Source organism: Epinephelus lanceolatus, chromosome 17 (assembly GCF_041903045.1).
Source record: "Epinephelus lanceolatus isolate andai-2023 chromosome 17, ASM4190304v1, whole genome shotgun sequence".
Classification (NCBI taxonomy): Eukaryota; Metazoa; Chordata; class Actinopteri; order Perciformes; family Serranidae; genus Epinephelus; species Epinephelus lanceolatus.
The window spans coordinates 14,780,770-14,801,784 of record NC_135750.1 but is presented as its reverse complement, the minus strand read 5'-3'; the positions used below and the strand labels follow the sequence as shown (position 1 = coordinate 14,801,784).

The following is a 21,015-nucleotide window of genomic DNA, read 5'->3' as shown; positions in this document are numbered from 1 at the left end:
CACACACACACACACACACACACACATGCTCCTTGTCCTTTGGCTATGACAAACCTGTACCCTGGCAGTAACTGAGTTTAATAAATAAATCAAGGAGAGGTGAGAAAGGTTCTGAAAAGTAGCACTTAAACAATTATTACCCCCTTGTTCCGCTGAGGCTACTACTTAATATTTGATGACTCCTTTCCTTTCTTCTGGCCCTCCTCCTCCACCTCCACCTCTCCTGTCTTTTTTTTCGCTGTTCCGGTCAATGCAAAGGTCAGCCCCCCTCAGCTAATCTCTGTTATTTAACGTCAGGACAAACAGGACTCGGTTCCTGAAAAGTGTCACTTGGACATGCCGATTCCCGCACTGTCCTTTTGACTTTGAGTTTGTCCCAAAAGATCTCCCTTCTGGATATTGTATTCTTGCAAAGATTTACAGTAAAAGCATCGCATTGATCCAAACTCCCTCCAGAGGGAGCTTTTCCTTGCATTCGTTTGATCGGTAATTGACACAGAGGATTAAAGAGTTGAAGCAGTAGAAGCCAAAAGGGTCAATAGTGAGTTTGTGACTAGAAGAAGTTCCCAAAGAAAGGATACATTCAAGATCAAACACATTATCTCCATCTTTGGGTTTTCTGTTGATGAGCTTTGACTTTCATCACCTCTCTCTGTCTGCCCATCTCTTTCACACATGTACACATGGACCTTTGGTCATCAGGTCAATATCTTAAAGTGAATACAGTAAATACAAGGAATACTGAGTGCCATGGACAGATTAGGAGACAATGGGCCCCTGGGCATAAATATGCAAAAGGCTCCACCACCTCCCCTATGTAGCAGCAAGAAACACAGACTTTGCGGTGTTTTGTATTTTTTTCCGTTGCTGTTTTGTCTTCTTTTGTAGTTATTATGCATCTTTTTGTGATTTTGTGTCTTTGTAGTTATTTTGTGTCTCTTTGGGGTCATAATGTGTCTTTTTAGGGTTATCTCGTGCCTTTCTAGGTTGTCTTGTGTCCCTTTGTAGTTGTTTTGTGTCCCTCTGGGGTTATTGTGTCTTTTTTGGTTTGTTTTGTATCTCTTTGGGGTTATTTTGTGTCTTTTTGGGGTTATTTTGTGTCTCATTGTAGTTGTTTTGTGTTCCTTTGGGGTTATTGTGTCTTTTGGATTGTTTTGTGCCTTTTTGGGGTCATTTTGTGTCTCTATATAGTTGTTTTATGTCTCTTTGGGGTCATTTTGTGTCATTTTTTTCAGGTTGTTTTGTGTCTCATTGTAGTTGTTTTATGTCTCTTTGGGGTCATTGTGTCTTTTTTGTTTTTTTTTTCCTTGTGTCTCTTTGGCTTCAATTTGTGCCTTTTTGGGGTCATTTTGTGTCTTTTTGGAGTTGTTTTGTGTCTTGTTGTAGTTGTTTTGTGGTCCATTGAGGTCATTGTGTCTTTTTGGGTTGTTTTCTGTCTCTTTGGGATCATTTTGTGCCTTTTTGGGTTGTTTTGTGTCTCTATATAGTTGTTTTATGTCTCTTTGGGGTCATTTTGTGTCATTTTTTGGGTTGTTTTGTGTCTCTTTGTGGTCATTTTGTGTCTTTTTTGGGTTGTTTCGTGCCCTTCTATAGTCATTTTGTGTCTATTTGAGGTCATTTTGTGTATTTTGGGTCATTTTGTGTCTCTTTGTGCTTGTTCTGTCACTTTTTGTAGTTATTTTGTGTCTCTGCAGTTCCTTTGCAACTCTCTGTTTTCATTTTGAGTCTCTTTCTGGTGAGTATTTATTAATTTGAGTGACATTTTGCAGGTGAAGGCCAGCGGGGCCCCTGACACCATGCATGCTGACTGCATGGAAAATAAGAGTCTAATAACTAGTGGGATTCTTCTTGAAAACAATTTTGTACATTATTTTGGGCTCGGGGTACACTGGAGTAATGGCTTGGTCCAAGTTATATTCAGTCCAACGGGGTCAGGTCATGTAGTGTTGCCATAGGTCTAAGGTCTCTGTCAATACGTGTAATAATCAAGTGGGCTCGTGATCAGGTGGTGCATTATAATCATTACAGAAGAAAACTGTGTGCTTTGAGGCAGATGGAGTATGAGCTGTAATGTGCAACCCCAAGGTTGAAATTTGTCCTACAGCCAGGTAAAATACAAAACACCCAGAGACTTTAACATAAAACATAAAAACATATAATAAAAATATGTAAAACACATGCAACACCCACCACAGAAGCTGATGTAAAACTAATACATCAACAAAAGCATAGCATTAAACTTTAGAGCAGACAGCTCAATCATCTATTAATCATTGATGATGATGATCATCATCATCACACAAATATACAAAAGACTGATCACCCTCAGAATTTAACATTTTGATGTCATGACAGACAAAATGATTTCTCACCCTGTCAAACCTGAATTTCAACACCACAGCCTTTCCCACTGTCCTTTAACACACATGTAGCCTCCTACAAATTCAGCTTGCGTCGCTGATACATCAGAGTTAATGACATTAACTCCCAGTCAATACTAACACAGTCACTTTCCTCTGTTACCTTTACTAAGTACTCCCATCCTCCTGTCCTGTCTTTATCCTCCCACCTCTTCACTGACTTCCTTCCTGTCTCAATTATCCACTTCCATCTTAGTCGCTAACGGCAATCCCCTAAGGCTGCGGTCATCACGGCAGCCCCAAGGTGTGAATGTGTGTTATTGCATGCTACAAACAGAAGTGGATTTGGAGTCTTTGCAGAGTCCCTCAGACTGCTGTCAGATATCAAGAACATGTGTCAGATGTAAGATCCTGTGAGTCACACTGGGATGATAAGATTTGAATCAGCCACACTCAAAGTCCATGTAAAAAAATGCAGCCAATCATATGATGTTGTTGACTGATTGCAGATGTGTGTTGACTGTATTAAGAGGTGCTGAACGAGGCTGCACACACACTGCTGCAGGAGCCAAATGCACTGCTGTATTTTGATTGCCTTATTTGACGTGTGTGAATTTGCCAGATTTGTTTTGTTTAGAGTTTGCTGCTGGCTTTCCCATTGCACTGATCCTTGGCAAGAATGTGAACTCTTGTGTGATAATATACACACCAACACTGTTTGTGGCTTCTCATGCTTTAATGATTAGGGGGAGAAGAGGAGGGGTGTACAGCAGCGACATGGAGACATGAACATGAGTTACTTAATGAGCAATGTAGTGGTTTGAGTTGTGTTGTAAACACTAGGTGGCAGTCTTGTCCTTAATAGGAAGTCATTTCACTTCCAGATCAGGCAAGTTTGATTTGGTAATGTCACACTTGGTGTGTGTGGTGTGTGTTTGTGCACTGACTGCGGCGTGACCACCCAATTCTGTCAAGCTAGGCTCTGAAAGGCATCAACTGACACTTGGTTGACGGTGACAACAGATAGAGCTCTCTCTCTCTCTCTCTCTCTCGCTGTGTCTCCCTCTCACACACACAAATACACACACTACTTGACTCCCACACTAAGAGTTGATCTGGGGCAGGAGTGTTTGGCTCGGTGCTCCACAGTCGTCAGTGAGAAGTGCTGAGAGCTCATGAGTCTAACATTAAACAGATATTATTTCTCTGTGCTGCCATCAGAGGATTTAAAGGCCGCACTCACAAACCTTGACAGATTTCTGCCTTTGCTCCCTGTTGACCTGCTGGAAGATGGATTCAGGGTTCACTCCTCTGCCATTTTTCAAAATAAATCGCCTCCCCTGTGGAGCTCATACTGACCCTCCTCTGGAGCCGCAGAAACTGTCCACAGTTCCTGAGCTAAGTTATTCTTCATGGACTCTGGGCTTAATTTATCGTGCCACGCTGGGGTTTGTCACTTCTCAAGATTAATCCTGCAGATGTCTTTAAATGATTAATATTGATCATTGTCTTTCCACACAGCGACACTAAAAACCAAATCAAATGAAGTTTGTCTTAATTTATTTTTTCCTCTTTTTACACTAGACATAAAAAGGCTTTGGGGAAATATAAGTAATTCAATGTAATATAAAAAGTCACATATAAATAGAGTTTATAAAGAGAAAAATAAAATAGAAAGTTAAGAAAAGCTAACACTGAATGAAAGAGATGACTTGGGAATATACAAAAAAATGTTGATTGACAGAAAATTAATTTGCAGTAACTATTTTCATTAGAGACTAATCAGCCATGCCTGCATTGGTTTTATATAATAATTGACTAAATATCTTTTGATACAAGCCATATGATTGCATCACCTTGGGCTTTAAGAATCTTTGATGAGCATTTTGACCTTATACTGCAATTTTATAAAACGATCAATCCAAAAAGTAATGAATTGTTTCGGCATTACTTCATACTTTATACCTTAACAGCCATCATCCCACCATCCCTTCTTATCGCACCCTGCTTCAAAGGGTCAGGAGTTAGTGAAGTCTATTTGTGGGTCTCTGTGATATCCACACATGTGCAGGTCTGCACCACAGACTGTAAGCACACTCGCAAACATGTACTTACTCCCAGCCACACAAAAGTGCTACATAAATACAGTTTGATTGACTGATTGATTAAGATACCACCAAATCTTCCTCCCTAGGCCTTTAGTGACTTTGCAAAACTTATTTTGAAAGCAGGACTTTTACTTGTAGTGGATTCCTTTAATTTGAATACTGAAATAAAATACATGAATACTTCTTTGAATTGTGAATGCAGGACTTGTGCTTGCAGTGGGGTACTTTTACATTGTTGTACGTGTACTTTTACTTTATTACAAGATCAAAATACTTCCTCCATCACTGCGTACAAGCCAGTTAGTCCAGTTAGTCTGTGGTTTGACCCAGGGAAAACTGCAATAGTAATCATTGAAGCTTTTTTGTGATCTCTTGGGACATCCAAATAACATATAAAAAGTATATCATTGTATCCTCAGTGGATCAAGGTAAATTCAGGGCTCAAACTTTGGGGTCATCTAAACATTAGTTTTTAGGATGTTTTTTCACATATAATCATCAGATATGACCTGTTCTGAATGTATGTGTGCAATTAGGCGGTACACTTACCCCAAAATGACCTTTTTTTGAATCCAAACAAAGTCAGTAAAACTGGATTATAAAGTATATTTTCCATTCAATCCTTTGTACATATAAATGTGTTCGTCCATGAGAACCATGATGCATATCAACACTCAGACTGAGAGACCAAACTTGAAACATGCCTTGGCTTTTTAATTCTTTGGATATAACCGTTGGTGCCATAGAAGGATCTGTGACTAAGCTGCCACTTGGGAGGGGTTATTATGTTGAAATATCATCTAGAGTTAAAAGTTTTTCATAACACCAAACTGGGTCCACGGACTGGACCCGTAAAACACGATCACCACCGATTTCATTTCATGTCTTCGACCGTAACAAATACAAATTTCCACTATTGCATCATTTGTGTTTCCTATCCCACCCCATCTGAGATGTACACGATGTCTTTTTCTGGCACATCATCATGAGACACAACGTCTCATATTGCTTTTGCAATTTATTTAGATTTGAATAAATTGTTTGAAGTGAATGAAAAAAACAAGATGACAATAAGAGTTAAGATGCTGATAGAATATGTGAATAGAGCAGAATAAAGGCTGCTAACAGACAACCCAACCCTTCACCTCCCCTGCACTACAATCCCCTACATAATGCTCAAACTTACAATGAATGACGGCGTTATAGATACTAATATAAGGAGTTTATTCCCAGTTTAGATGCTGATACACCCATGGGAGCAGTGTGCCACAAAGTGGAAAATCTGGCAAAAATATTGGTTGTCGGGTAGCAGTACCCCAAATACATGTATAATAAATCAGAATATCTTCTTAGAAAGTGTTTTATTGACAAGATTTGCCCTTGCGAAAAGACACCAAATATGTTGCTTTTGACCTGTAATTCACAATTTTCCACTAAATCCATCCATCCATGACAGTATGCTTTTAATATATGATGCAGGTTGGGCCCATTTTTGAGTTACATTGACTAAGTGTATAGTAGTAGCTGAAGGTGTCGGACCTCTTCACCTTTGACCCCAGCAGCGCCTCTAATCTGCAGCATGGAGGAATGAGAGGCATTCTTCAGTTGCTCACAGGAGGAGGAGGAGGAGGAGGGAGGTGGGAGGGGAAGTTACGACGTAGTAGCGACTCAGTCAGTTAGTGAACCAAGTTTCCAGCCACCCAGTCATCACGGTCTGAAACTTTTGTGTGTGTAATGAACTCACTCGGCGGCTGCGGAGGGGATTTATGTGGCGATAAGAGGCCGTGATCGCGGGGTGCTGTTGTTGGGGGGCTCGGTCCGACCCGGAGAAGCTGAATATGGGTCAGACTGCTGTGTCCGCCGTGTCTCAGCCTGCGAGCGGTGAGTGTGTGTGTGTGTACATGTGTGTGTACGTGCCTCCCTCCTCTGTCTCTGACACACACTATTCCGCTATCTTTCTTCAGCATGTCTGCTCATTTCTGCTTTCTGTCTTCTTCACATTTCACCGGATCATCCACTTCCTCACAGCTCCGCACAAACAAAGCGCTAAGTGGTCTCGTGCTAATAGGAAGTTAGCTCACATGTTAGTTAAATTAATTCAAACTCATTTACATTAATACCCAGTGTTTCTAAATTTATCTCTGGTTACCCAACTGTGCAACACCAAACTGGTGAAATAGTGTTAAAGCTGCTGCAGTGTGAGAGGATGTGTTGTGTAACCAAAGGGTTGCATTGTAGCTGCTGGGTAATGAAGTGCACTGTTTAGCTGATGGGAGTTTATGTATTTAGCAACCAGTTTGACATGAGTCCAGACCAACAGCTTAGTGTGTTTTCTTACCAGAGACCTGATCTGAAGCCTGCAGCTCTGTGCAATCTGAGTGCATTTAATTCACAGGCAGGACCCTGTTAACCAAGACAGCATGATGTCAGTGTCAACAAGTGTGCATAGGACATTTCCTGTCTTTAAAGTTCGAGTTTGACAGTTGCAAAGATCAAGGTTTTGATTTGTCGAGTGGTAGAGGTGCTGGAGCTCCCTTTAAGATTGTCTTCATCATCCATGATCTGATTGCAGGTTTGGTCTATAACATACCCATCACAGCCTCCCAGAATCCAAGATGCTGCTATCAAATCGACCAGTCAACACTGCTAAACACCAAAATATTCTGTTTACAGTGATGTAAAATAGAGAATGTATTGTTTTTTGAGCATTTTTGCTTGAAGAATTACAGAAAAGATAAATCTAGGGCTCTGATAGATGATTGTTTCCCTTAGCGAATATTCTGCCAATTATTTCTTTCAATTATTTGGCCTTTTAAAATGTGAAAAATCACAATTTTATTTTACAATCTTTACATGTCTTGTTCTTTTCAAGCAAAAGACCAAAACCTAAATGTAACACAGTCAATTATACAGCATTAATAAGTGTAACAAAGTCAAATGTACATCTGTCATATTATAATTACACAAAATTAGTTTTACTTGGTATTACCTGACACACTTAGGCCTCCATAGCCAATATGTGGATTGTTTGATACTTCTGTACCCCTACGTTCACCTTTGGGGGCACCCCACCTACAAAGGGGTGTCTCCCGCCTTACCTCACCCCTTTGCTGTTGTACTCCATGGGAGAAGTAAGAGACATTGCTCGCATTTTAATTTCCGTGTTTTAGCGCTCTTAGGCTGTTTATCAGTTCATTTTTCAGCCTAAACTTACTGTATAGTATGCTAGCATATTCTTCTGTCACTTGGCTTGAGTTATGTGGTTGTAACTGACGGATGATTTCGTTTTTTACCTCTTGCTGTCAGAGTTGTCAGGATTAAACGGATATCGCCAAAGATATTGACGGTTTGGGCCTCTTTATATCAACACAACACAGACAACACTAGAGTCCACAGGTTACATTAAGAAATTCAGTTCATTATCACCTGAGAGAAAGACAAGCAGCAAACCCTCACCCACACCATCAAATGTTTTGCAATTTTGCTTGAAATATAAATGAAATTGCTATCAAAATAGTCGCCAATTATTTTTCCGTTCACTGATAAATCGATAAATCGACCAGGCTTGATTCTGTCCGCTCCAGATTCATTGATTCAGGTCAGGTTGTCTCAGTTGAATAGATATCTTACGTAACACTCCAACAGTGCAAAACAATATGAAAAACTATCATGTCCGTTTTAATCTGTTCTTAATCTCAGTTCCCGTGACCGTCATGCAGGTTTGATTCACACTGTCAAGGGCTGTTTAACACCTGCAGTATGAAAGTGAATGCAGTCGACTGCAGTTTGCTGCCTGATGCAATGGAAAACAAACAATTCGATATGCAGCATATAACTGTGAGCCGCTGCTTTAGGGGAACAACCACAGTCTAGAGGTTGTTGACAAATTAAAAAAAAAAAAAAAAGTGTTATTTTCAATACTCCTCAGCTTAGATTCTCCAGATCTCTGGGGGATGAACAAGATTCTTCCAAAACACTCTCCCTCATTTGGTGTTGATGATGAAAGTAGAGAGTGCAGTCCAAAATCTCCCAAACGTGTCCAGGTGGGTTGAGACGTGATCAGGTATCTTGATTGTATCACAGTCCTCCCCAGCAAATGGAGTTGCCAGGTTGTCACATCCATGACTCCACCTGCAGAGGAGGATTGTGTCAGAGCACTGAACGTTCCTTAGCAGCTACTAAGTGGCTCTTACTGTGAGATTTTACTTGTCGGCTTAGGTTTCGAAGATTAGGAATTTGGAATACCAAAGAAATTAGCCCATTTCTGCCTGTATTTAAGTTATCAGACTGTTGCTTTGTGTTAAGACAGATGGATACAGTTGCCAGATAGTGGTCAAGCTTGTAACTGAATGTACCAGCTACTGAACAAAACGAAAGCATGGATGCATCATGAGCTTTTTCACTCGCATAACAGCCTTAAAAGATAAAATATGACACCACAGTAGCACAGGAGGGTGTGAGAACGTGCTGTACCTCCACACTTACAAATTTTTTTGTCTCGCCATCTGTAGTCCTCTGTTTCTCCACGAGCCATAGAACTAAACATTTCACATTTGTTCACTTTTTTATGGGAGCGCTTTAAGGCAGCGAGGCACAGGAAGGGACGCCGGATGAAAACAAAACTGGACCTTTTTTATGACGCTGTCAGCATTTAAAGTAAAACCCAGACTGTTATGTAGCACACTTAACATGCATAGGAACCTGAGGCTATAACAATGATGTATATATGCTTGTCTGCATTATGGGCTGCATTATGATGCTGTGTTGTGCTGCAAATGCTGAATCTATGGTACTTAGAGCAGGAGTGGGAAGTGAGTCTGTCAGGGTCTTATTGAAAGATCATTAACATAAAGCTGATATCGTCTGAGCCTTAATGAGTTATGACTGTGCGTTAAAACACTGCAAAGCTGCTGTTTCCTGTTTGATTTCTTTTTGTAACTCCTGACTTAGTCCAAGCTGCTACAGTACGTCCTGTGAGTATCATGAGTTAAACAGTGCTGTGCTTCTCTGGCCTACATTGGAGCAAGATTTGGAAGAAATGACCCAAGTGTTAAAACTTCAGCTAATGCCCAGTGTCACCCCTCCCTCCCCCCGCTCTCATCCAACACTTCTTTCTGCCTTATTTTCTTCGTCTTTCCTTCCCCATCTCTGCCCTCCTCTTTTCCACATTTTCTTTCGCCCCACCTCAGTTTCCACCTCTCTGCTTCTCCTCTCTTTTGTCTAACCCCTCCATCCCTCTTCCTCTGTTCGTGACGTCTGGTTCCTCCCTCCCCGGTGACTTGCAGCGAAGGAAGGAAGCCTCTCCCTTTCCCCTCCTCCTCAACACATGTTCCTGCCATAACGTCCGAAAAAACAGGCTGGCTTTGTCATTGCCACTTTAACCCTAACATTGCATTTACATTTATCTAGCTGATTTAGCGTAAAAAAAAGTTCACCAAGCAAACCCCGTGTGTGTGAGTATTTCGCTGAGATGTCTGCCGTGCCTCAAGTTGTGTTTCTGATGATCCCACTCATTTCCACAGCTGCTATGTATCCAAATCCTGACTCACCCTTCGAGCATGACATTGCGAGTCATCCGTTTCAAAATAAAACGCCTCGGTGTAAAATCCAGTGTGGAATCATGGAGTGGAGTCAGCAGTTGTAATGTGCAATAACATCCCTGTGTTAACCTGAGGTGGATCGGAGTCACATTGCTTTGATTAAAAAGCTCTAGTCAGTATTATTCTGTTTTTCTTGGACCGGTCTGTCCTGCCTGAAGCTCAGGATTGCGGTAAAACTGCAAAAGTGCTTGTGTGTAATGAATACATTTTAAGTTCTGTCTGAACATCATACTACTTATCATTGTATTAATAAAGTGAAGCCTTGAATCATCTTTTCTTGTCGCCACATCGATGAGGACGTGCAGTTTACAGTATGTGTACTTTCATTTGACATATTGTACACTACAGGTTTGTCCCTCCTTGGCTTTGTGTTGTCTTTAGCTGTCTGACTGATAGCGACTCACGCTGTCACTTCCTTTTGTTGCTGAACATTGATTTTTATATTTATATCAGGCTGTGAAGGGAGCAGTGGGCTTGCTGTGGTTAAGGCTTAGGCACAAACATGAATTTGCTAGAGGACGGGAAACATCATGGTTTGGGTTAAGATAAGTATTTTGTTGACGTTAGGGGACATCTATCATCGTGGTTACAGTACTTAACACCTGGCTGAGGTTAGGGGACGATCGTGGTCATGCTAAAAAGAAAGCGTTGACTGTAAGAGGCAGGAAACAAAGTGCAGTCTTTTATGTTAGAGTCTGATGTTTGTGATACATCCATCTACCTCGACCTTACTCTGACCTCCTTGCTTCACAATAAGGTCACCTGACTTCCTCCTTTGCTGCTGTCATGATTACTTTGTCACTTGAATGTACACCAGTCATTCTGGGGGACTTTCTGAAACAGCTAATGCTGTCGTTCTTCCTGGGAGGGTCTAGAGTAGTGTTTCCCAAAGATTTGAAAACAGCAACACCCCTCCATCACATCAGAATGAAGTGAATGAATGCAAGCTTATGTGGGATTGTAGTTTAAGGCTCTGTGGCTGTGCAGATTCACAGATAAATAGATGATTATTGAACTTATTCATATTAACAGTTGATAAGATAAGGTATGCCGCTTGATTCATTTTCTTCAGAAGTGACTAAGTCCAGATGAAACAGCATTTTGGGAGTATGTAGCTCTAGTATGGTGACATATTTCTGAATGAAATGGGAGGCAGGCGGGAAATAACTTTGGGAGGAATTTGATTTGATCGTTGTGTAGTGGGCGTGCCATTAACAGTGAGGCATGGCAGTGTAACAGTGACAGAATAGTAGTACCCATCAGGGAGAGACAGAGAGACAAAGTCCATCCTATCCTCCATGAAACGGTAGTTGCTGAAGCAGTCCGCTTGTGTATAATCTGGAGCTGCCACAGATACCACTTATCATAGGCCGCAGCCCGTAACCACTGTATTTTGGGCAAACGAAGACACACTGATGTAGCATTCTGTTGCTACCTATCTATCCATCCATTTTCAACCACTTATCTGAGGTTGGGTCGTGGGGGCAGTAGGCTGAGCAAAGTATTCCAGACGCCCTTCTCCCCAGCAACTCTTTCCAGCTCCTCCTGGGGGATCCTGAGGCGTTCCCAGGCCAGACAAGATATGTAATCCCTCCTGCATGTTCTGGGTCTGCCCCATGGCTCCTACCAGTTGTACGTGCCTGGGACACTTCTAAGATCAGATGCCCAAACTACCTCAACTGACCCCTTTTGATGCAAAGGAGCAGCAGCTCTACTCCAAGCTCCCTCCAGATGTCCAAGCTCCTTACCTTATCTCCAAGGCTGAACCCAACCTCCCTTCGGAGGAAACTCATTTCGACCACTTGTATCCGTGACCTCATTCTTTCAGTCACTACCCAGAGCTCATAGGTGAGGGTTGGGACGTAGATGGACCAGTAAATCAAAAGCTTCGTATTCCGGCTCAGCTCCCTCTTCACCACGATGGTCTGGCAAAGCGCCTGCATCACTGCAGATGCTGTGTCAAGCCGCCAAACCATCTCACGCTCCATTCTACTCTCACCCTGAGATCCTTAGACTCCTTCGCTTGGGGCAGTAGCTCACTCCCACTAGCTAGCTAACTAATTTTTGGCATATATTTTTTAAAAGATGCACAATAGGGCCGAGGATGTGATTGACTTCACATTCATATAGTGATTCTGATATTTATTGCTTATTTCTTCCATTTTGATCTGTCTGAATATGTCATTTAAAAGCTGAAACAAATGTTGCCTAATTTTTTAATATAGTCAAGAGTTCATAAATGGGCATTATTTTTATGGCATGACTGAGTGTCAAGTTGCTTTTCTGTGAGATCTTTTTGAAAAGAAACACACTGCTAAGGGCATGTGTGTCATAGGTATGTAAGCTTCTGAAAATATCCATTTCCTGTATTGCTTCATGACCTGTATCGGTCTCAAATCTTCCCTTCAAGTACTTTTTTCTTCCTGTATAATAAATTTGTACCTAAAAGTGAGGACAAAAATGGCACAAAAGTGTCATCTGTCTGGTTTGGTTTAAACAGCTACAATAACCAATATAAGGATTTGTTCAGAAAGAGCCAAAGCAGGTGTCTGATGATGAATATTTCCTGATGTAAACCACCTATGGTCCTCAAAGGACTGACGAACTGACTGTTTCTCTTTTTCTTCCTATTTCATTTTCTCTATTCTCCAAAGTCAACAGTGATCTTTCTTTCACTCCTCTCCACCGTTTCTCTTTCTCTTCATCCAAACTTCTCTGCGAGTAATAGGTCCGTTCATTGTCCCTATTTGGTTCCCACTCGAGGTTTAATAGTTGGGCTAATGGTGATGATAATCGCCGTTACTGATTTTCCCATCATTAGCTGCACAAAGCGGCCGCTGAAATGCACCTATTGTTGCGATTTGATATCAACACAGGAACAGGAAATGAGTGTGTGTGTGTGGATGTGTATGTGTGTGCGAGAGAGAGAGAATTAAATTGGTGTCTGGGGAGAGCATGTGCTGGGCTCTGCTCTGCACTTTTCCATGTCTTCACTCTTGGTTTTTGTGCTTCTAATTGCTGCCCTGTTGTGTATTATGTTGTTTTGCTTCATCCCTCAACAGTCGGAGTCATAAGGTGAGCTAAATCCTGTGGAGACCAATCATACCTGGATAGTTGTGTGCCCTGCTGTGATTTTATAATACATGCTTTAACAAAAGGAACATGCTGCAGTGGTTTCCATTCTGTTGCTTTTTAGAATTGGAGCCCCACGTTATATTTTAGGCTGGTGAGACTTCTGCTTCTTGATAACATAACTCTACAACAAACCACCAAATGCTTTAAAACAGGGGTGTCAAACTTCTTTTAGTTCATCTCAAGTGGGCCGGACCTGTAACACCATTGCATAATAACCTCTAAATAACAACAACACCGTTACGTTTTCACTGTTTTTAGTGTAAAGAAGTGCATTCTGAAAATGCTCATCCATTTATAAAACAGATGGTGAACAGCTCGAGGTGTCTTGAGAAAAATAAGTGCGATTTCAACAGCATGTCTCACTTTTTCCACATTCAGTCAGTCTGCCACTCGCTGTCATTACATGTGCATTTTTCCATACAATCCCACTCCTGTGCAGCAATGCTGGCATCACCACATCACACTAAAGTGGGAGCTATTTAGGAAGCAGGTTAGCAAGTTATCCCCTGTCTCATAAACCATTAACAAATAAAAGGTTTTGCAGTGCCTTAGCTATAGGAGTTTTACAGATAGAAGTCTGAGACAGATTCTTTTGTACCGAAGCTGCTGATGGACAATATTTTGCACAGTTTTCAATATCTTTTAATATCACCACATTAAGTATTCATAGTTTTTAGGAAAAGCCTTTTAAGCGGCATTGTACATGAAGTAGGTTACTCTTTAGCCCTTTTTACACAAGGAATGCACATTAGGGCCACTACGAAGTCCCCTCATTATGCCACCTTTGCTTTTTTACACAGAACCAGCCAGCATCAGCATCATGTCGCCCCAGTTTGTGATTTTAGTTAGCATGCTAAACATTCTGGAAGCGAAAGAGGCGTGACTGGCATGACTTTTAACACAACAACTTCGGTCTCTCGTGTGACATAGGCTTAACATTCACGTTAGGCAGTGCTTTCAAAACACTAAATATGGCCTAACACAGAAATAATAATATTTTATTATAATAATAATGATAATAATAATAAAATTTATTTGTATAGCACTTATCTAAACAAGGTTACAAAGTGCTTCAGAAAGTGCATAGAAATAAGACAAAACAATACAAAGGAAATGAAACACAAAAGTTACAAATCACAAAAGTACAAATCAGACATTAAAAGGGAAAGCTTTCCTTTTAAAAATATGTTTTAAGCAATGATTTATGAACGGGTAAGGTGCTAGCCAACCTAATCTCCTCAGACAGAGACCTCCAGAGCCTCGGGGCCTTGATGGTAAAAGCTCTAGTTACCAGCCTTGACCTAGGGACGGCTAGTGATTGTAGACTTGAGTATCTCAGATCACGACTTGGAGCGTAGGTAGTCACAAGCTCAGCTCTATAACTTGGCGCTAAACCATGTTGAGATTCAAAAGTTATTAAAAGAATCTTAAAATAAGTTCTGAAGTTCAGTGCAGTCATTTGCTGTTCCTGTTGTATTGTGGTTGATTTTGTCCTCTGCTTAGAGGGTGAGGAGCTCATCAGTCCTCAAAACCTCATTGTCTTACCATCTGTAGACATTTTCAGTTGCTGGTGTTCTTTGAGTTAGCTGCTAACTGCTACAGGCTGCTTTTTAAATCTTCTGGTGGTGGGTCGCACACGTAACGCTTTGTCAAAATGTCACACCTGTCCCGTGATGGTCCCGTCCTGACGGCTGTCCCTTGTACACAGTTGTTGATTTGGCACTGCTGCTACCTCTGCTGCCAGCTCACAGGCAATACAACTCTCTCTTCTCATTTACAGCTGTACCTTTTCGACACAGTGGAATAACGTCGCGTCATTCCCATCTTGAACAGGCTGTATTAAAGGGGCTACTGTTTGACTTGCTCCTGACGTGTGCATGAAGTGCATCAATATATATCAGGTGTGCAGAGACATCCAGCAGGCTGGATTAGACCCTTTGGCGGGCCGGTTTTGGCTCCCCTGCTCTAGCCTCAACTTAATCTATACATTTATCTGCCATCACCATGCAGCAGCAGTCAGAGGCACTTTATGCTCATTACTTTCAGCTCATGTCCATCACTGATGCATACTGAGCACCAGATGGCCAACAACAACATCTAGTAACTGGCATCAACAGTCTGCCAGAGAGCCAGACAATCAACAGGGTATTGATTGTTTCCAATTAAGCTGAAGGCAAAGATACAGATTAGCTCCATCAGATGTGCCAGATGAGAAACACTGGCATTGGTGCTGCTGGGCAAATGGCTACCTAACTAATGAATCCTTATGAATGTGCTGAACATCTGGATCATCTGGCCAACTTTGCTGAGTGTGTTCTCAGCTGTTTTTCTGCTGACCACGTTGCTGCATAAGCCTCCTAAATAGAATTAAGAAAACGCTGCACTGTTTCCTTTCGACCAACCTTTATTATGTTTCCTGTCAGTGGTTATTGAGAAGGACACGAGCTGAGATCAGTTGGCCTGTGTGAGATTTTGTTGATATTTGCTGTCTAATCTTTATCCATCAGCAGCAGCAAAACTGAGTCACTTAGTTGTTAGTGTGTGTGTGCATGAATTAAACTCCTCCTGCCATCTTGTTCTGATATTTTCATGGATAATAAGAATGTGTGTGTTTGTAGAAGAGAAGTGGGCAGGTCAGCATGTCTTAGAGGGACACTGCATTCACAGAGAAAGATAATCACACGCACACACACACACACACACACACACATCACATCCTTGACAGTGTTGTAGTTGTTATTCCAACATTAACGTGAGTCACACACATGCAGGATGTATGCAGACATAAGGGGCCAGTCCATGCAGTATTGTAGGGATAAGAGGTTTTCTGATTGATCAGTCAGTAGAAGTAATTCGAACATCAGAAAAAGCCCTTAAGTTTGTGCAAAATGAGACATCCAATTTGTAAATCCTACATTTGTAGGTCTGCTCAATGTTGATACAGTGGAGTAACTTTAAATTAATTAAAATTAAACACATAGTTGATCATAAAAGTCGTCTCAGCAAGGTGTTTGGTCTCAGTGGCCAGCACAATATGGACCCCTGCAGGTTTTCAGTAGGGACATATTGTACCTTTGTGTGTGTGTGTGTGTGTGTGTGTGTGTGTGTGTGTGAGTTGCGTTGTGGCCAATCTGGCTAATGGAAAAACGTGTTGATTAAAAAAGACGATCCCTCTGATTCTGCTGCAGTCTAACAATGTTACAGGAGTGTAAGGCTTAACAAATCTAATTTAAGGGAATCAATCCAGTCATTTGAAGTCACCTAGACATTAAAGCGCAGCTGCTAACCTGCTGTTAACACTCTGCCTAACCGACCAGACCAGCCACAGATCCTGACTTCACTTCCTGGCTGCCAAATTAACTTTGATGTTCCTTTAAGGGAATTAATTTGATGTATTTTGAGAGCTGAGTTATGATATTCAGGGAAGGATAACTTTAAATTTATACACAGAGATGATAAACTTTGATCCCCGCAGGGCCCTCTGCAGTCAGGAGGCATGAGCGATTCAGCAGTGGCTGTTAAGTGGCTGAAAAAACAAAAAGCCTTCTTCTGCTTGAATCTGAGGAATCACACACCACCTCTCTTTCCTCTGTATGGTTCTGGCATGGTGCGCACACACACACACACACACACACACACACACACGTGCACATGTACATAAACACACATACCATCCGCACACTGTCTGCAGTCTTTCAGAGGGTTCACAGGACTTCTAATCTTTCAACAGGAAGAGGAGGAGCTGTGGAAGGACAGGGATCTAGCCAAGACACACACTCATACACACATTGCAAATACTGCACAGAGAGAGTTTGAAATATTATTCCTTCTTAGCTGTCGAAAGCTGAGTGAAACAAGTGATTGATGCAGCTGTGCTTGGTGGTATGATCCATGACAATAGTTTGCAGTCTGTTATTTTAGCTTTCACTTACGTTAATTCTTTAAAACACAGCATATAGCGAGTGCATACGTCTGCGAGCATTGAGCAGTACAACCAAAGAGGGGTTTACTCAGATTGATATCAGTTGAGTCATTATAAGGGGCAAAGAGACATTTTGTAAGAAAAAAACACTATCAAACGTTTGGACTTCAGTGTAGCAGAAAATGTCTTTTCTTATTGTGCCCTCTCTTATTAAACATCTGGAATCCTGTGTGTCATGGGTTACCCTGTGATTTTGTCCTGTATTCCATGTAACAACAGGGGTAATAATGAAACTACTCAGTGTTTTGCAGTATGAGCAAGTGAAAAAGAGGCTTTGTTTGCTTAAAACAAAACTGGACCTAGTGTTTCTGAACTCATTTAAAGGATAAGTTTGGCAGTTTTTAACCTGGACTTCATTTTCCCATGTGTTTGTGTCAAAGGGACTAATGGGAACAACAACACTGTCATTTTATGTTCACTAAAAGTGTTTGTTTTTGCCACTGAAGGCTCAGATTGTTAAGCATCTGACATGATCCCTACAGAGATGGATCTTTGTGTCAAAGAGTAAAATCCATTTTGTTTAATCAGAAACAGCCCCAAAGTCGCTATCACCAATCCCACCAGACTTCATTTAAATAAACTGTAATTTTCTCATTGTAAAACACACTTCATTCAAAGTCAAATGGAAAAAAATAAAACTCAAAAAACAGTCTTGGGTCATCTTAACTTTGTTCCAACAACCGCCAGCTCTGGTTTGATTAAATAAACCCTTAATTCACCCATTAAGTTGTGAAAATATGCTGGCTTTATACACACTAAAATCACAGTTTATTTAATGGAGTCTGGTGCGCTTGGTGATGATGATTTCAGGGCTGTTTCCAGTTAAACAAAAAGGATCTTACCCTCGAACAAAAAAGGTCTGTCTCTGTAGGGATCCTTTCTGTAACGTTGTCAGACAAAATAACTATCTGAACCTGTTAGTGGCAAAAACAAGCACTCTCAGTGGACGTAAATTGAAGGTGCAAACAACTCCCGAGTGTTCACGCTGCAGCCTGTTTGCTGCCAGCTGCAGGGCTCTCGCTCAATATTGGACCAATTTCAAAAATTGTTGCTCCCTATCAGTCACTTAGACATCAAAACATGGGAAAATAGTGTCCAAGTTGAAAAATACTGAACTTACCTTTAAAGCTCAGCATCAGCAGTTACCAGAGTACATCATGTCTACATGTTAGAATATTGATGTGTAATATCTCCACGTATCGCAAGACAGACCTTCGCTTATGTTTGTATCATGATGCTGCTCTGATTTTTGACGTTCTGTGTTCCTGCTTGTGTGTCTTTCTAGTTGATGGGTTGGAGAAATCATCATCACTGGCCAGCTGCGACGCGGTGGTGGACAGTGCCACCAATACCCAGAATGCCCATGCGTCACGGCAGCAGCGAGGCAAGCTGTCGTCATTAGGGAAACTGTTCAAACCCTGGAAGTGGAGGAAGAAGAAGACCAGTGACAAGTTTCAGGATCTTTCCAAAGGTGGGACGCCGTGTGTGTGCGTGTGTGTGTGTGTGTGTGTGTTTTACTTACATTGTATGAGCAAGTGATGATGTGTCGTCCTCAATCACGTGTTTGTGCAACATCATGGCTTGCATTTTGGGTGTGTGCAGAACATTAAGTGTGAACAGGAGCAGTGTTGCTCCCAGGGGAGCTTTAAAAGGAAAAGAGCGAACAGTTTGTTTTTAGCTCTCACTGATTTATTCCTGAAGTGTTGGCTGGGAAATAAAAAGGGACAGAAGTAAATACGAAAAGCAGAGACTCTTTTTCTTCATGGCTGCCAGGTGTATCCTCTCTCCATTATGTACATGTTTAGATTTTTTGAACCCGGTTGTTATTTGACATTGTTCAGATCCAGCTATCAGCTATGAGCATGCTCATTCTGTCTGAGCTGTGTTCGGATCTCTCTGTGAACAAGTCGGATTGATTCCTTAAGGCCCTATTTTCAAGAGGTTTCAGAGTAAAAGTTGCAGCCAGACAGCAAATTTGTCTTAGTTCCTCATCTGCGACTGGACATGTGGCGCTGTCACGTGTGTTAACGATTTAGCAATACGAAGAGGAAAGAAGCTATTGAGCAATGCTTTTGTGGAATTCTCTGTGGATTAACTGCAGCATCAAGAACACCAGATAAATTTAGACCAAATAAGATTCTCCTGTTGAATCACACACTGACCTCAGTTTTATTTATGCTTCAGTTCTGGAGAGAAAAATCTCCACCAGACAAACGAGGGAGGAGCTCATCAAGAAAGGAGTTCTCATTCCTGACCAAGGTTTGTCTCATCATTCATTCACGTGTTCCTATTTATTTATTTCCACTTATCCAAGGTTTAAGGCTCATAGTTCAGTTATATAGCCATTATACAATGCAGGGTTGCACCATGAAATGCAGAAAATGTATAAATTAAATTAAATAGAATAAAACAGTAAAATAGAACAAAGTACATAAACAACAGCAAACTTGAAGTGAACTTTTAGGGAGCTCCCGGCCACTGCATCTACACACGCCATCAGATTTGTCAAATGATGAATCTCAGGCAACAACATTATGATTTTGGGAATAAAAAACAGAAGAATGATGCTGCCGTTCAGCGTTGAAAATGATCCTGATTTGCCCATGATGGAGCTTTAATGACAGCTCAAAACGTTTTAGTTACTTACAGACTTTACAGTAGGTCGTGTATGAGATCTAACATCTTAACTGCTTCCTTAAAGGAATACTCACCCCCAAAATGATCATTTGTATATCAGTTACTCACCCTTTGTAATGTTGACTTTGTGAAGAAACGTTTATTTTTGTCACGTCTCTACTGTGAACAAAAAATCAAAAAAAGACAAACATGCCTGATGCATTGAAGTAATCAGGGTCTGCAATAAACAACAGCAAAACTATATCAAAACATTAATTTATTCATTTTCCGTAATCGCTTATCCGGTTAGGGGTCGCAGGTGGGGGGCTGGACAGGTCACCAGACTATCACAGGGCTGACACATAGAGACAGACAACCATTCACACTCACATTCACACCTACGGGCAATTTAGAGTCACCAATTAACCTGCATGTCTTTGGACTGTGGGAGGAAGCTGGAGTACCCGGAGAAAACCCACAGTGACACAGGGAGAACATGCAAACTCTGCACAGAACGGCTCCCCCACCCTGGAGTTCCACCCTCCCCATGTGGATTCGAACCGGGAAACCTCTTGCTGTGAGGCGTGCTGCCTATTTCAAAACATCTGTTTCAGCCTTCTAAGTAGCCCTGAGTGTATGTATAAACTCAAACGCATGTGTGCCAAGGCATGCTGCTCATCCATGCATAAGACTGTTTGTACTGGCGTTTTTTAAATCATAAAGTTTTAGTGAAAATGCATGTGTTTGGGAAGTACTGGGCACTCGACTGGACAAATGAGACTTGGATAATACTGCAGGAGTTGTGCAAGAGTTTGTAAACGGATAGTTTTGCTGTTGTAAAATGTGAACACAGACTACTTCAATTCATGAAGAAGCTCAGTACGTCACCTGGTAGAGTGGGCACCCCGTGTACAAAGGCTACGTCCTTGCCGCAGCAGCTGCGGGCTAGATTCCGACCTACAGCCCTTTGCTGCACGTCTTTCCCACTCTATAACCCTTTCACGCTCAGCCTGTCCTGACTAATAAATGCAAAAGAGCCATAAAAATAATATAAAAAGAAAGAATGTTTGCCTTTTTGGATTCTTCTTTCACTGTGAGAAACACATTTTCTTTACCAATTAAAGGTAACACATGGTGAGTAGACAATATACAAATGTCAAGTCATTTTGCGGACAAAGTATTCCTTTAATGTTTTATGTTTCATCAGCTATATT

At 41.3% G+C, this 21,015-nt stretch overlaps 1 protein-coding gene across 5 annotated transcripts in view; it reads left to right on the top strand.

Moving 5' to 3' along the window:
- The window catches only part of phactr2 (phosphatase and actin regulator 2), a 57,636-nt gene that overhangs the window by 14,779 nt on the left and 21,842 nt on the right, over positions 1-21,015 (top strand). For 3 of the 5 annotated variants that reach the window (XM_033613367.2, XM_033613372.2, XM_033613371.2), the window contains exons 2-3: positions 18,471-18,656; positions 19,370-19,444. In XM_033613367.2, coding sequence (XP_033469258.2) covers positions 18,471-18,656; positions 19,370-19,444 — 261 coding nt within the window. Of the gene's footprint in view, positions 1-6,138; positions 6,350-18,470; positions 18,657-19,369; positions 19,445-21,015 lie in introns of those variants that run through there. The other 2 variants (XM_033613369.2, XM_033613368.2) reach the window with 2 other exon arrangements.